This window comes from Peromyscus eremicus, chromosome 4 (genome assembly GCF_949786415.1).
Source record: "Peromyscus eremicus chromosome 4, PerEre_H2_v1, whole genome shotgun sequence".
In the NCBI taxonomy this organism is placed as follows: Eukaryota; Metazoa; Chordata; class Mammalia; order Rodentia; family Cricetidae; genus Peromyscus; species Peromyscus eremicus.
The window spans coordinates 96188574-96205260 of NC_081419.1; the positions used below are offsets into that span (position 1 = coordinate 96188574).

The 16687-nt window shown below is 50.7% G+C and overlaps 1 protein-coding gene across 1 annotated transcript in view; it reads left to right on the top strand.

Moving 5' to 3' along the window:
* The first annotated feature begins 349 nt into the window (after window positions 1-349).
* The window catches only part of Duox1 (dual oxidase 1), a 32903-nt gene continuing 16565 nt past the window's right edge, over window positions 350-16687 (top strand). The window contains exons 1-17 of the mRNA XM_059259549.1: window positions 350-407; window positions 2953-3036; window positions 3474-3638; window positions 4474-4661; window positions 4806-5007; window positions 5168-5334; window positions 5731-5791; window positions 5898-5994; window positions 7756-7846; window positions 8589-8691; window positions 8955-9127; window positions 10797-10972; window positions 11230-11348; window positions 11977-12114; window positions 12841-12954; window positions 13671-13870; window positions 14398-14583. Coding sequence (XP_059115532.1) covers window positions 350-407; window positions 2953-3036; window positions 3474-3638; window positions 4474-4661; window positions 4806-5007; window positions 5168-5334; window positions 5731-5791; window positions 5898-5994; window positions 7756-7846; window positions 8589-8691; window positions 8955-9127; window positions 10797-10972; window positions 11230-11348; window positions 11977-12114; window positions 12841-12954; window positions 13671-13870; window positions 14398-14583 — 2322 coding nt within the window. The remainder of the gene's footprint in view (window positions 408-2952; window positions 3037-3473; window positions 3639-4473; window positions 4662-4805; window positions 5008-5167; window positions 5335-5730; window positions 5792-5897; window positions 5995-7755; window positions 7847-8588; window positions 8692-8954; window positions 9128-10796; window positions 10973-11229; window positions 11349-11976; window positions 12115-12840; window positions 12955-13670; window positions 13871-14397; window positions 14584-16687) is intronic.

The following is a 16687-nucleotide window of genomic DNA, read 5'->3' on the forward strand; positions in this document are numbered from 1 at the left end:
CCCTCCACCCAAGCAGTGGAGCAGACCGTGTGGGCAGCTGGGCCAAATCGAGGGTTTTCAACTACTGAGAAACTAAAGGTCAGTCGCTTGGTCTCCAGAGCCTAGGTCAGTTCTGTACACAGCATGTGCTCATCAGTTATCTGTTGAGTGAGTGAGAGACCTTCGGAGAGAGCGAGCCTCTTGCTACCCAAGCCACGTGGGTCCAACTCCCCAGTCTTGATTCTTAGAGGCCCTGCAGAAGGCTTATCCTGATTCTCTTGAGTAGCTGGACTCACTCTTCTGTCCTATGTTTCTCTAGGTCTCTATTTTGACGTTTTCTGACACTTAATCCCTCATTACCACTTTCATCATGGGTTTGCACCTAGCTCTGGCCTGGATCCTCCTGGTTGGGACGGTGGCCTGTTTGGGTGAGTACAGACTGGAGGAGAAGCTTGTGTAGGAGCAGGGGAACCTATGTCCACTGATCTTCTCGACATGTGTCGTATCGGTTCTTGTTTCTAGCTGTTGAATAAATGGGTAGGTAGTAGAATGAAAATAATTTCTTCTAGTATGGGGTGCCTTCTCTCTCCTCTGTTTTCTATCCTTTTTGTTAAGGTAAGTTCTCCTGACTTGAAATAGGAAAGACTGAGTAGACACATAAGATAATAAAGCATCTTAGGGTAAAACCAAACCCAAAGCTAAAGAGGAGTCACCAGTGTTTTTAAAATAAAATGGGCTGGGTGGTGGTGGCACACACCTTTAATCCCAGCACTTGGGAGGCAAGGCAGATGGATCTCTGTGAGTTTGAGGCCAGCCCGGTCAACAAAGTGGGTTCCAAGACAGACTCCAAAGCTATACAGAGAAACCCTGTCTTGAAATAACCAAAAACAAACAAACAAATAAATAAAATAAAATGGTCTTAGGCAGGTGATATAATTTAGGGGTAGAGCATTTGCCCAGCATATATGAGGGCCTGGGTTTCATCCCCAGTGCTGAAAAAAGAAAGCACAAAATAAAATAATAGCATCAGAACACAATATGGCCCACAGCAATTCCAGCTTTGGAAGTCTGAGAGCTTTAGAATTAGAGGCTGTTCCCTATAATCCAGAGCTCTGAAGAGGGAAGTGGACCCATGATGGTGCAAGGTGGGTTAAAAAGAGCAAGTCTCGCCGGGCGGTGGTGGCGCACGCCTTTAATCCCAGCACTCGGGAGGCAGAGCCAGGCAGATCTCTGTGAGTTCGAGGCCAGCCTGGGCTACCAAGTGAGTTCCAGGAAAGGCACAAAGCTACACAGAGAAACCCTGTCTCAGAAAAACCAAAAAAAAAAAAAAAAAAGAGCAAGTCTCTAGCCTGCTGTCCCAGGACCTTGGAGATAGAGGCAAGAGGATCAACCATTTAAAGTCATCTTCCAGTATATAATGAGTTCAAGGTCAACCTGGGAAACTTGAGACTGTCTCAAAACAAGCAAACAAATCTGGAAAGTGTTTTGTATCTTGGGAGATGATAAGTGAGGATATCCTTCTGAAGTAGCACCTCCTGGTTGGCGGTGGCAAGACAGTGATATGGACCTACGTTCTCCCTTGCCAAAGCTGCTCACCTTTGAGTTCTTTCCAGTACTCTCCTTAGGGCTTCATTTTTTTTCTCCCAGCTCTTGCCTCTGATCCCTAAGATATATTCTTCCCCAAAGACTCCTTCCTCAGCCTACCGCCAGTTCATCTTATTTTAGAGGTCTTATGTGAGTGGCTATCTACTGCCCCAGATCTTTAGTCAGGTTCAAATATCAGAGCTTTAGGTGTTTTCCTTCCTGACCCCCTGGTGAGCGTGTCTGTATGTGCACCTGTGTGTGTGTAAGCCAGTGTGCAAGCAGCACCCACAGCTTGGACATCCTGTCTTGGTCTAAGGACAGTCAGAGGAGTGGGCTCCCTCTTGCTGATAGAGCCCTTTCTTCTGTTCTCTTGGGTGAGCAGAGAAGAAGTCTTCTAGGTTTTTTTTTTTGGGGGGGCGGGGTGTCTGGCTAGTCACCTGACTTACTGACAAAGAAGATTCCAGACCCTCCCTTCTTGTCCTGCTTCCTCAGCTCTTCCCCACATCAGCCAAAGGCTCCCTCCTGGACTGTAGGTTTTTACAGTAGCATTACAAACAGGAATAGAGCTGGAACGGAGGTTCGGCAGGGAAGAGCACTGGCTGCTCTTCTGAGGACCTGGGTTCAGTCTCCAACATCCACATGGCAGCTCACAACTGTCCATAACTCTAATTCCAGGAGGTCAGTCACCCCTCTCCTGGCCTCTGTGGGCATCAGGCATGTGTGTGGTACACAGACATGCATGCAGGCAAAACACCCATACACATAAAGTAGATAAATTAAAAGAAGAGGAGGGAGCAATGAAACAGGGACAAGATGTTCCAAAGGGGGAAGGGGCAAGGTCATTCCCATGACCAGTCCTTGGTCTCACCCAAGAAACTGGGAAAAAGACCAGGGTAGCGGTAACACACCCTGCCTTGGAGCATTGTTCAGTGGGAAAGAGCCAAGCCCCTCTTCAACCGTGCCTGCCCAGTGATGGGTCACAGAATGACTTGTCCTTCCCAGTTATAGGGTGTGGCTGGCTCTTGTTCCATACGGTATTTGAGGGCCAGGGATAACTTCTGTCCTGCTGTATCTCCCAAGGACTTGAAATATGAGGAGTCCAAGATTGTGCATCGTCTTCCGGACTGCCGCTGTCCTCCCTCATTTGTTAGCAGGCACTGCGTGCCCGTGCACCATTTCCACTTTGGTAGTCAAGTCTTCCTCACTGGATGTCTTAAAGAGCAGGCTTGAGTTTAGACAGCGCTTTGCCCCGATTTCTCCCTCAGGGCCATACTTCCTCTGCCTCCTGCTCTTTCAAGAATCAGGATCACAGGGCCTGTTCCCTCGTGGCCTGCGTGGTCTCCTCTGCATGCACTTGCCCAGCTCCTCTTTCCCTTCATTCTCACACAGGAGCCCAGAACGCCATTTCTTGGGAGGTACAGAGATTTGATGGATGGTATAACAACCTCATGGAGCACAGATGGGGCAGCAAAGGTAGGTGAGGGCAAAGTTAGCCCGAGCATCAAGGTGGTACCCTCCGGTGGAGACTGAGGGTTGGCAAGCATCACAAAAGGCTATCGCAAGTATCATCAAAGGCTGCCGGTGTCTAAGGCTTTAGGATTCAAAGTATGGAAGGAAGATGGAGGGAAGCCTGAGACTGGAGGTCAAGAATGCCCCTTGGAGTACAGAGATTGCTCAGTGATTGAGAGTACTTGCTACTCTTATGGAAGACCTGGGTTCAAATCTTCTAGGTCCAGCAGTTCATAATCACCTGTAACTCCAGGTCTAGGGGTTCTGATGCCTCTGACCTCTACTGGCACCTGCACTGACAGACAGATAGACAGACAGACACACACACACACACACACACACACACACACACACACACACACACACACAATCCATCCGTGTCTTCACCTCTCCTGTGCCAGGCTCTCGTCTGCAGCGCCTCGTTCCAGCCAGCTATGCTGATGGTGTGTACCAGCCCTTGAGAGAACCCCACCTGCCTAACCCCCGAGACCTTAGCAACACGGCCATGAGAGGTCCTGCAGGGCAGCCCTCGCTGCGGAACCGCACAGTCCTGGGCGTCTTCTTTGGTGAGAACACCAGCCTCCGGAAGAGCATAGCCATGGGGGTCCGCTGCACACCTCAGTGCCTAAGGAGTCGGGGTGTGTGTGTGTGTGTGTGTGTGTGTGTGTGTGTGTGTAGAAAACATATGATGGAGGATGAGGAAACAAAGGTGGGGCGAAATAGGGGAGGGGCAAAGGCAGAAGAAGGGAGGACCCCTGCTGAAATCAAGTCTGACAGGGGCGCGAATCTTCCTTGTGTTGGAAGACGATGTGGAGGAAAGGCAAGGGGCACCTCTCTGTTTGGGGTGAGGGTTGGGGTACAGACTGTGACAGACTGTCTCTGGGACCCTGCTGCCCCAGTGGCTTCTAGAACAGGCTGCGAGAAGGGTCCTGACCTCAGCGGAGAGCTGTATGGGGATGTTAGGGTATCGCAAGCTCAGTGACGGGGTTAGTGGCTAGTCCTGCAGCAATGATGACTTCTGCTGGCCATGTTGGGTGCCCGTGCTGGCTCCCATGTGACTTCCTGCTTGGCTGCAGGCCTTCAGCGAGGCTCTGAGCTACGTGTTGGAGCTGGTGCTGACAACCCTGCCTGCTGAGGCATCATCACCGAACACCTCCCAGTTACCAAGGAGACTGCCAAACTGACAATGACAACATCTTAGAGCAGGTGTAGGCACAGGCAGGCCAGGAGAAAGAGAGCTGGGAGGGAATGTGGAGGTCAGGTCTTGGACTTGCCCATAATAAGAGATGACTATTCTGAAGCTTCGAGAGGGTTGGGGGGGGGGGGGGAGGACTCCATACCTGAGGCAGGGAAGAGAATGGCCTTTGGCTGGCCCAGCAACCCCTCCTGCATTATGGGCAGGCTACCACGTGCTCTCGGACCTGGTGAGTGTGGAAACGCCAGGCTGCCCTGCAGAGTTCCTCAACATTTACATCCCGCGTGGGGACCCCGTGTTCGACCCTGACAAGCGCGGGAACGTGGTGCTGCCCCTTCAGAGGAGTCGCTGGGACCGCAAGACCGGACAGAGCCCCAGCAACCCCCGGGACCTGGTGAGGCCAGGCAGGCAGGCAGGCGGGAAGAGAGTCTGCAGCTGGACCCGCTGGAGGCCTGGGGTCTGGCTGCCGAGGCTGGGCAGGGTGAGGCTCTTGCCCACCCGCAGGCACCTGACCCCACGCACCCACATGTTCCCACAGACCAACCAGGTGACTGGCTGGCTGGATGGCAGTGCCATCTATGGCTCCTCTCACTCCTGGAGCGACGCACTGAGGAGCTTCTCAGGAGGACAGCTGGCATCGGGGGCCAATCCTGCATTCCCACGGAAATCCCAGGACCCTCTGCTCATGTGGATGGCACCGGACCCCGCCACAAGGCAGGGAGGGCCGCAGGAGATGTTCGGTGAGACTGAAGGGTCCTGGCAGAAGGAGCAGGGTTGGAGGCATCAGGCTGATGGGTGGAGGGCTGGGCTGGAGGGGTCTGTCTGTGGGTCTGGGCTCCCCTGGCTCATGGTGTCCCCCATCTCCTTCCTCCACCCCCCACCGTCTCCACATGGATGCAGCCTTTGGGGCCCAGCGTGGGAACAGGGAGCCCTTCCTGCAGGCGCTGGGACTGCTGTGGTTTCGCTACCACAATCTGTGTGCCAGGAAGTTGGCGCAGGAGCACCCACATTGGGGGGATGAGGAGCTGTTCCAGCATGCGCGCAAGAGGGTCATTGCCACCTACCAGGTGAGTGGTGTCGCCTGCCCCTTGCCCACCGGTGTGCAGGATCCAGGGAGGCTCTGCTCCCCCAGCAAAGCTTCCCCAGTCTTGGACAACGCCCCTCCCCCTGATGTCCCTTTCCAAGATGGCCCCTCTTCCTGGAGAGCCTGAAAAAACTACTGTACATAATAGAGAAGCAGAGCTCTGTTTATGCCGGATCATTTTGGGTTTGATCATTCCTTAACATTTCCTTCTCCTCAGTAAATTCTTTGAAGAAGAACCTGGTTCTTAGTGCCGTTGTTTTTAAATCTTTCCTCTCGTCATCGTCTCTGCTGGGTCCTCATGTCTACATGTAAGCTTTCCTGGGCTCAGTGACCTGCCTAGCCCAGTCCTACACATGTGTCTTTACCTCTTGATCCACAGAACATTGCGATGTATGAATGGCTGCCCAGCTTCCTGAAGCAAACTCCCCCAGAGTATGCAGGTGAGGGGAAGGGGAAGGGGGCTGAGGAATGGCCAAGTGTCTTTTGAAGGAAGGGTGGTAGTGGGGATTTACAACCTTAACGTGCCCATTTCTCCTCTTACCTCAGGATACCATCCATTTCTGGACCCCAGCATCTCCCCAGAGTTCGTGGTGGCCTCTGAGCAGTTCTTCTCTACCATGGTGCCTCCTGGGGTCTACATGAGGTAGGAGAGGGGGTTCACATATTTGTGCCTTGGACCCATTATTGACAAAAACCTGCCTTCTGGAGCCCTCAGGATAGGGTTATATCAGTTTGAAGCAGTTTGTTTCTAGAGAGAATAGGGAAAATGGAGAAACAAGATTTCAATAGACCACTGTGCATCCAGTTGGTTGTCTGCAGTCCACAATCATGTGTTTTATTTGTATGTGTTTGGTCACTGGTTTTCCAAGACAGGACTATGTAGCGCTGGCTGGCCTGGAACTTGCCAAGATCATCCTGCCTCTGCCTCCTAGGCTGGATTACAGAAGCGTGCACTTGACTGATCAAAAGAGAAATGTTTACATCCTTTAGAAATGTGTACATATAGTTGGTTGCATGGCTCATGTCTCTAAAATAGTCCTACCTGCTTAGGAGGCTGATGTGGGAGAAGCGCTTGAGCTCAGAAGGCCAGTGTAGGCAAAATGGGAAAACTTCATCTTAAAAAGAGAAAGAAAGAAAGATAGGAAGGAAGGAAGGAAGGAAGGAAGGAAGGAAGGAAGAAAGAAAGAAAGAAAGAAAGAAAAAAAGAAAGAAAGAAAGAAAGAAGTGGTACATCCTTATAGTCTCTAATCCCAGCACTCAAGAGATGGCGTAAAAAGGAACAGGAGTTCAGGGTTATCCTCTACTACACAGAGAATTCAAGGCCAGCCTGGGTTACTTGAGACCCTCTCTCAAAAGAAAGTACACATACATATAAATAAAACTATGTATAGATGATATGCATATAATAAAAAATAGAGGTATGTAGTTTACATATAGCCAGCCCTTATAATGTTAGGCTCCCTATCTATTCAGTCAACTCAGATTTTAAGTATTTGGAAAAGTTCCTTCTGTACTGAAAATGTAGACATTTTAGGGCCATTCTTCCTGAAATGATAAGATCTAATGACTATTTAGATAACATTGATGTTCTATTAAGTATTATAAAAACGCAGGGACTGGGGAAGTATCTCCATTGATAAAGGTACTTATCACTCAAGCACAGGCCCCTAGTTCAAGAGTTCAATCTCTTGACATCCTGTGAAAAGACAGATGTGGTGGTTCAAGCTCGCAATGCCCATGCTGAGAAGACAGAGACAGGTAGACCCACTTCGGGTGGCTGTTTTGTCAGCCCAGACTAATTGTCAAGTCCCAGGTCCCAGTGAAAGACCCCCAAAAAACCAAGGTGAGCAGCTTCCAAGGACTGACACTGAGGATAACCTTTGGGTTCCACATGCATGTATACACACATACATACACACCCACACATGTGCCCTCACTCAATTGTACATGAATATGTCTGTGCATATACATACATACAAAGACCCAGAGATTACTTAAACTGTGTGGGCTGATGTGCATAGATTATAGGCAAATATTATGCCATTCTACATAGAGGATGTATGCATCAGTGGATCTGCTATTTTTGAGGGTGCTAGAACCAGTGTCCAGTGGCTGTCAAAGGACCCCTAACTGTGTGCACGGCTGCTAGCTCTGTGTGTGTTCTTATCCACATGGAGAGCGTGCAGATAGAATATATCTATGGCCAAATTTTCAGACATTTGGTCAGATGGGAGATGGGAACCTTCCAAAAGTCTGACTGTTCAGCAACTACCAAGGTCAGATGCCTTGATCACACAGCAAATAGGAAAGGCAGGACCCCTGGCTGAAGTCTTGGAGATCAAAGCTGATGTCTGACATTAGGACCCTGTGGTCTCAGTAACCATTCTTGCTCCTTACATTTTAGGAATGCCAGTTGCCACTTCCAGAGGATTGCCAATCATAACTCAAGTTTCTCCAGAGCCCTCCGGGTCTGCAACAGCTACTGGAGTCGAGAGGTCAGGGTTGGAGACATATATTGGAGATATGTGTGTGTGTGTGTGTGTGTGTGTGTGTGTGTGTGTGTGTGTGTGTGTGTGTATGCTGTATGTGCATGTGTCTGAGTGTGTGAAGAAGGTAGTCAATGGGGCCGAAGTAGGCAGCTTGGATGGACTAGAGTGAAGGGGACAGCTTGGGGACCTGGTTAATAGTCAGTCCCCTAGCCTCACCTAAGGGCTATATACATGAAGGACAGGAGGGGAGGGGCACTATGTCACTGTTCCTCCTAGGTATCTCCTCCCTCTTGACAGCTCCGGGTCCCTGAAGGCTTTGGAGCACCGAGATATGCTATCCCTCCTAGGCAATAATTGCTCGACCATGGCGTATATACCCCTAGTCTGGGTCTTTCTTCTAGTAAAAGGAGAACAGTGAGTTCAGACAGGTCCTATGACTTTTCTACGGTCACCCAGCTGGCTAATGAGAGAGCAAAAATAAGCGTCTAGATGCTCTAGTACCCTTGCCCATTATAGTGTCAAATCTAGGAGAGAATAAAAGTTTAAAGATCCTCTGTGCTCCAACACGTCAGCTTTGGGCGGGACTCTCATTTACCCTGAGTGAAGAATTAACCTGAAGCTGAGAAATGCCCACCAGGACGAAGAACATGACTGAGTGGGCTCAAGGTTGTGGCAGATGTGGCAGAGGGAGCCAGGCTGCCCAACCTCTGGCCCCATGAGCCACGTCCTCTTCTCCTCACTCCTTAAGCACCCAAACCTAAGAAGTGCTGAAGATGTGGATGCGCTGCTGCTGGGCATGGTCTCCCAGATTGCCGAGAGAGAGGACCATGTAGTGGTTGAGGATGTGCAAGGTGAGCCCGAGGCTGCCCCTGCAGGCTGTGAATCTCTGACCCCTGAGAGGAGATCCAGCTGGACCTGCAGAGGCAGGCAGGGAGGAATTCTCGGGGCTGAGGGCTGTATGTCACCCCTTGCTGAGAGAATTTCTGATCCACTGACCATAATCCCATTCCTTCTCCATGGCTCAAATGTTCCTGGCATTGGTTGGAGTGGTCAGGGCTGGAGGCTCCCTTGGTGGCCCTCGACTTTCTCCACCTCTTTAGTCTTTCTTTTTCAGATTTCTGGCCTGGTCCACTGAAGTTCTCCCGTACAGACTACCTGGCCAGCTGCCTGCAGCGGGGTCGGGATCTAGGCTTGCCTTCTTACACCAAAGCCAGGGCAGCACTGGGCCTGTCTCCCATTTCCCGCTGGCGGGACATCAACCCTACACTCTGGAGGAGCAACGGCACTGTGAGGAGGGGTCAGGGCCCAGGGGGCTGAGTGGGAGGGCCTGGGTACTCCATTCCCACACAGGGAAGATGGGGAGTAAAACATGGTGACCAGAGACAAGCACTTGGTACGAGGGCAACACTCATGCATGTCGCTTTTCCCAACCTTGTACACCAAGTCCAGATTCCAAGAGATTCCAAGTCCAGCAGGATTAGACTTTTGAGTCTGAAGGCCACGGTCCAGTAGATATGGATTGACTGTCTATTGCAATGCATGTACTTGGTAGACACTGGTTTTGTTACTCTTAACCATCCTAGAGTGGGTATTGCAGGTCCTTGACATAGGAACAAGCTCTGTTTCTATGTATCAATCAATATTCCAGCTGCCTTCACCCTAAGCTAGCTGTTACACTCTGAGCTATCACCTGTGGGCAAATGGCATTGCCTACTCATCAACAGACCAAGTTTGATTGCCTTACCGTTTTGGCACATTCTTCTTGGCACAGTCACCTAGGCATAGAGGTGTTTCCATAATTGTGTGCCTAGTGCATTGTGTTTTGTCCTTACTGGAGAGTTACTGGGAAGAATCAAGAGGCTTATTATAAGGAAGTGCTATGCCCGGCATGGTGTCTCTTGCCTATAATTCTAGGATTTGGAAGACAAAGGTAGGAGGTTCAGGAGTTCAAGGCCAGCAAGTTCCAGGCTGGCCCAGGCTCCAGGAGACCCTGTCTGAAGAAATACTCTCCTCACCCCTCCCCAAAAGTAATGTGTACAACGGTCTCACAAACTTAAAGAACATTTTTTATAAAGATAGGTAGGAATCATGAGACAAATCAATATAACAGTTCGTTGGCTTTAGCTAGGTATCATGGAATGAATCTGGTCAGCTACTTAGAACACAAGTAAAGAACAGGAGCCAGTCAGATGGCTCGGCTGGTAGAGGCACTTGCTGTTAAGTCTGACCACCAAGTTTCATTCCCCAGGGCCCATGGTGGAAGGAGTAAACCGATTCCTGAAAGTTGTCCTCTGGTCCCCACATGTGGATCATAGTGCAAGTCATATACAACTTACACACACACAAAAAAAAATTAAAATATAAAATTAAGTTAAAAACAGAGTGGAAAGCTCTGGTACTGGGTGAGGTGGCACATATCTATATCTCAGCACTTGGGAGGCAGAGACAGGAATACCTCAGTTCCAGGCTAGCCTGGCACACAGAGGGAGACTCTGTTTCAAAACAAGCAGCATGCATGGTGATCCCCCTGCCTCAGTCTCTCAGTGCTGGGATTACAGATGTGAGCAACTGGGGCCACAAATTGCTAGGGATTTAGTTTTTTAAAGGTTTTTCTTTAACTCTAGGAATAGAAGCCTTTTAAAATATCATTCAACCTCTTACATGCTGATTTGCTTTTCAGGTTCCGTACCTTCTTAAGACATTGTGTAGAGGATTGGCTGTTGGTTTTATTCAAACTTCACAGAACAGGAAGTTGAATATGTGGAAAGCTGAATACGTGTAAATGAGTTAATTTATGTAAAGCACTCAGAGCAGTGCCTGGGGGTGTGATAGATACTCTCTAGGAATGAGTTATTGTTCAGGTCATTTATTATTATTATCCCTGCGGCTAATCCCTGGGAGCTGTCTCTTTGCCCAAGGCTGATTGCTGGGTCCTCTCAATCATCCTGTGTTCCAGGTGCTGGAGGCCACGGCTGCCCTATACAATCAGGACCTGTCTAGGCTGGAGCTGCTCCCAGGAGGGCTTCTGGAGAGCCATGGGGATCCTGGACCACTTTTCAGCACCATTGTCCTGGACCAATTTGTCAGGCTGCGAGATGGTGACCGCTACTGGTTTGAGAACAACAGGAATGGGTAAGGCTTGCCTGGGCCTTGTCTCAGATCCACTGTGGCCTGGACCACAGGCCCTCCGCTTGGCCCTACACGGCCCCCGCAGGCCTCAATTCCAGCCCCTCTGGGTCTCTCAAGTGAGGATTTGTCTCTGACAGCTCCCTAGGCTGGCAGACTCTCACAAACAGCTGTGGAGCAGGGACTCTTTGCATGGGATACCTGAGTGTGGGGTCCTAGGTCTCTCCCTAACCATGACAGCTCCCCACCTCTCCTACGCCCAGACTGTTCTCTAAGGAAGAGATTGCAGAGATCAGAAACACTTCCCTCCGGGACATTCTAGTGGCTGTCACCCAGGTGGACCCCAGAGCCCTGCAGCCCAGTGTCTTCTTTTGGCTTGCAGGTAAGTGACCTAGAGATGGCTGGAGGGGTGTAGGCCCAGAGTCTTGTCCTTCCTCAACTGCAGGCTTAGTTTGATGTGCCTGGATGAACACCCGAAGTGTGGTGTGAGCTAGGGTTCTGCCCTTGAGAAGTTTGGTTTGGGGCACCAGGACTGTCACATACAGTTTCCCTGTGTGCAAGCCCAGGAGGTGACAAACTGGGGCAGAGATCAACTCTTTCAAAGACCTGGGGGAGGACTCTTGCGTTCAAACGGGATGTGAGCAGCATTGGGAGAGGCAAGTGAGAGCAAGGTTATTATACTCACAGGGGTGGGGAAAGAAGCTTCTCTCTCTCTCTCTCTCTCTCTCTCTCTCTCTCTCTCTCTCTCTCTCTCTCTCTCTCTCTCTCTGTGTGTGTGTGTGTGTGTGTTAGAGAAAGGGGGAGTCATTAGAGATTTTGAAGTTCATACTGGGACCTGCTTGCTACCTACACAAACAAATGCCATGATCTTGCTGCAGTGACAGGGGTCAACAGCTCCTTTCTCTCCAGTCCCCAGGATAACTTCACCTCTTCTGTTATCACCCTTCTCAGTGAGCTTGTGCCAGATTGTGCCCCAGTACCCAGTATTCCGACCTCCTCTGCCTCCCCAGGAGACCCCTGCCCACAGCCAAGTCAGCTGAGCACCAAGGGCCTGCCAGCCTGTGTCCCCCTCTTCATCCGGGACTATTTCAAGGGCAGTGGATTTGGCTTCGGACTCACCATTGGGACCCTTTGCTGCTTCCCCTTAGGTAGGAGAGTGATGGGTGGGCAAGGTGGGGCTATTGAAAGGTGTCATCTAGGGGGTGGGTTGGGGTTGTTTCGTGTGTGACAATGAATAGTACAGAGCAATGTCCCTCTGGGTGGGAAAGAAAACACAAGGGGAAGGAAAGGTGTCTAGCTGCAGATAAGTGAGCTCCAAGGAGATTTGCCTCCTTGATCTCCGGAGGTGCCCCCAGGCCTGGCTTGGTCAAGTCTGTAAGAGTCCTGGCCCACACCTGTTTGTAAGAGCCTGCCAGCCTAGGGGACTGTCAGAGATAAATGCTCATGAGAGAAGCAGAGCTGGGGCAGACACAGTTTCTGGAGCAGGAACACGGTAAGGCTGTGTGTGGGTGGCCCAGCAGTCTGGTATGGTGTGTCTAGCTTGTGGCTTGGGGAATCCAAGTGTGGACTTAGTCCCTGGCTGGGAAGGGACCTGAGTCATGGACGCGTTTGGTGACAAGACTGATACTTTAGACATTATCCAGAGCTCCCCATGGGAGGCCAAGTCGCTCCTTTCCTGGAGCCTCACACAGTTTGAAAGTTGTGCTGCAGCAGGAGAGTCAGGACCAGTAGGCACCCTTCCTAAGGAAAGGAGTTGAGAAGGGAGCGACTCCCATCCCCTTCCACCCTCACTGGGCCCTGAACACCCTACCCTGCTCTCCCATCCCCTTCCACCCTCACTGGGCCCTGAACACCCTACCCTGCTCTCGCATCAGTCAGCCTGCTCAGCGCCTGGATTGTTGCCCGGCTTCGGATGAGGAATTTCAAGAGGCTCCAGAGAAAGGACCGTCAGAGCATCATGTCTGAGAAGCTCGTAGGGGGAGTGGAAGGTAGGCCTGGGGGTAGCCGGGGTGGTGATGGGAAGGATATGACTTAGGGATCTGGTCCCTATCCCCATCCCAGAAGCCTGTGGAAAAAGCTGCTCGTGATTTAGGGCTACTATAGGTGAAGCCTGGGCAGGTGGAGGAAAGGCATGGTAGGCATCGGACCTGCAGTTTTCCAAGTTTTAAAGCTCCTCCCGATGATCCTAAAGAAATGGAATGTGATAGAGCAGTGGAAAAGTCATAAGATCCTGCCTTCATTTCAAAGGGCTATGACTCACAAGTTCTGGATGGCTTTGCGGCATCTTACGCTGGAATTGGAGGCAACAGGGGTAATTAATGAAGGTCTGAAGTCAAGCATGGATTGGAATCTTCGTGCCTCCGCTGTGGACTGGCTGTTGGTCCTTAGGCAGATTTTGTTTTAAAACTCTAAACCTGTTTCTTCTTATCTGTAAAATGGGGATCCTCACGGTGCCTGTATCTGTAGGTTGTGAAGAAATGCAATAACTAATTCAAAGCACTACGGTGAGCATCCAGGAAACACTCAGGGAACAGTGGTCCTTATTCTCCTCATAGGTTAGAGGAACAGCAGAACTGTTGAGGAAAGAGTGACCCTCAGGGCCTAGGAAGGGGCCACGCTGCTGCTGAGACCCTCTCCTGGCCCCCTCTTTCCTGATGTGGTCTGCTACACCCCAGCTGACCCAGGCCCGGCTCTTCCTTTCCAGCCTTGGAGTGGCAGGGCCGCAGGGAACCCTGCAGGCCAGTGCTCGTACACTTGCAGCCTGGACAGATCCGGGTAGTAGATGGCCGGCTCACCGTGCTCCGTACCATCCAGCTGCGGCCCCCACAGCAGGTCAACCTCATCCTGTCCAGCAACCGTGGCCGCCGCACCCTGCTGCTCAAGATCCCCAAGGAGTATGACCTGGTATGGCCTAGCTGCATCACAGATGAGGCAGTTAAGTGGAAGGGAGGGAACACTGAGCCGAGAGGCAGGGTTTCTCGCCTCTAGTCCCCAGATGTAGTGATTGGTAGAGAGTTAACTATGAATGTGTCTGTCTTGTCCTGGACCATGCTGGCAGCCACGGCAGCTTCCTTCTTTATGAAGGATGCTCTTATATGTCCTAGTTAGGAGTTCCTGGAAGAACCTGGGTCCTCTTCCCTATTCTCCCATTTCAGCCAAGTGGATTTTCAGGCGCTTGGAGGGGAGTTAAACAGGAGGCTGATTGTGGGTTCTGACTACCCGACTCACGGTCCACTCCACTCTCTGCTCCCCTCCCCACCCCCCGCTTTTGTCCAGTATGGAGCAAACGGCTCCCGTAAGCTCATATTCTCTTCTGGACATGGAAAGACGGTATCTCTTTTGCAAGGCCACACCGATGAGCCCTCGTGTGATCCAGGTGAAGCGCCGTTCTCTGGGAGGCTCTGACCTGTCTGTTCCTGCTGCCTTTGTAGGTGCTGTTGTTTAACACGGAGGAAGAGCGGCAAGCATTGGTAGAAAACGTCAGGGGGGCTCTGAAGGAGAGTGAGCTGAGCTTCCAGGAGTGGGAGCTGCGAGAGCAGGAGCTGATGAGGGCAGCAGTGACGAGGGAGCAAAGGAGTCACCTCCTGGAGACTTTCTTCAGGCACCTTTTCTCCCAGGTGTGTGCGTGGGATCAGATCTGGTGTGTGTGTGTGTGTGTGTGTGTGTGTGTGTGTGTGTGTGTGTGCGCGCGCGTGCGCGCGCACCTATGGTGGCATCCTTACCTGCTTGAGGCCATGTGGGTGGTGTCTCAAGGTTTGAATTCTCAGCTCGTAAGTCTGCCATGATTTAGGTCAAGTCACCAGACTTTTTTACGTTCCTGGAGTCCTAGGCCAGAGACCAGATCTGGAGGGGCGGGGCTAGGGGCATGTCCCAACTAATTGGGTTCAGCCACTTGCCTCACAAACCAAGGTAATGGTGGCTAGTCAGGGAAGGAATCTAATCAACATAGTCATGTGGGGAAGACAGAGAGGGAACACTGCCACACTGTCTTTGGGGGGGATCCGACACATTCTTCCAGATTATACAGGGTAAGGGCAGAGGAGGGAGCCCAGAGGCACTGTCAGTCAGCCTTAGTCAAGACATGGTGGGGTTGATTAGAATTTCAGTTTCAGTTCTGCACACTGACTCCCGAGAATGTGTTACTCCTTGTCCCTTAGGGGACATTCTGGTTCCCACAAGATGATTCACTTTGCTTAGGTGAGCAGCCTCAGTTCCTCATGAAGTACCTGCCTCTCTTTAGGGCGTAATCTCATCAGGGGCTGGCCTGCCTGCTGGTTCCGCTGCTCCTGAAGACAAGGGGATTGTAGGTGCAGGCCATAACTACGGGGTTCAGGCTCCTTTGCAGGGGTCTGGAACAGGTTGTAAAGTCCGGTGGCCAAACACCTTTTTTTCTCTCTTCTCGACGCCTTCAGCCTTGAAAGGAATGAGGTAGATTGGGTAGATTTTAGGGCTGATCACCCTAATACCACAGGAAGGTTTTTTTTTATTTTTTATTTTTTTTTATTTTATTTTTTTTATTTTATTTTTTTTTGGTTTTTCGAGACAGGGTTTCTCTGTGTAGCTTTGCGCCTTTCCTGGGACTCACTTGGTAGCCCAGGCTGGCCTCAAACTCACAGAGATCCGCCTGGCTCTGCCTCCCAAGTGCTGGGATTAAAGGCATGCGCCACCACCGCCCGGCTGTTTTTTTTTTTTTTTAAAAAAAAAGGTTTGTTTTAATTATGTCCATGGAGGCGGGGAGGTGCACACATGGTTGTGGATGTCCACGGGGCAGAGACGTCACATCCCTCTACAACTTGAATGATGGGCAAATGGTTGTGAACCTCCTGAGAAACCGAATGTTGGTGCTGGGAGCTAAACTTGGGTTCCCTTGGAAAGTATGTGCTCTTAACTGCCTAGTCTTCTGTCCAGCCCGAGCAGGAAACCGGAGCCTAAAGGAGATACACAAAATAAAGGCATAGATGCCAGGATTTAATCTGCTTTGAGGCGTCTGTAGAACCACAGGAAGAGCTGGTGCTCTTCTGCAAAACAGTCTCTGAGTTCTTTTCACACTTACTGTGGAGATGTTTCTGCCCATCACAATCCTGTCTCCCAATGCAAGGCTCCAGGGAGACAGCGTGCAGGAATGAAGCAGAGCAAGCCGGTACTGTGGGGGGCGGGGGATGGGGTGGTGGGGTGGGGGGTGCCGAGAGCCATAGTCCATCCCTTCTTTGGGGAGTGCACCTTGAAGCATTAATATCTACTATATGGACTTGTGAACTACCGGAAAGCTGTGAAAATTTAGGTAGAAGGGGAAATCCCAAGACCGATGTCCACATCTAGTACAAAATTAAAGATAACCTGGATAGAACACTGAAGTCGAGATAGGAGACGAAATGTAGAAAGCATGGTGGCACACAGTTGTAAGGGAGAGAAACAGGAGGATTGGGAGTTCAAATCCAGCCTGGACTACTGTCATAGAACCAAAAGTGTCTGTGGATATCACTTCAGTAATGAAGTGCTTTCTGGGATGTGTAAGACTCAGGGTTCTGTTCCCAGCATGGGGCTCAAGGTAGACATAAATACAGTGTGAGTTCCAAGAAGCTAATTGCTCTACTGGGATGGTGATGATATTCACACAAAAGACTGGTAAGGGATGCAGGTTATAAAGGTGATCCAGGAAACACGTGATCTAAGACGGTAGAGAAGAAAAGCTTCCAGTCTGGTGTGAGATCATGATGGAGG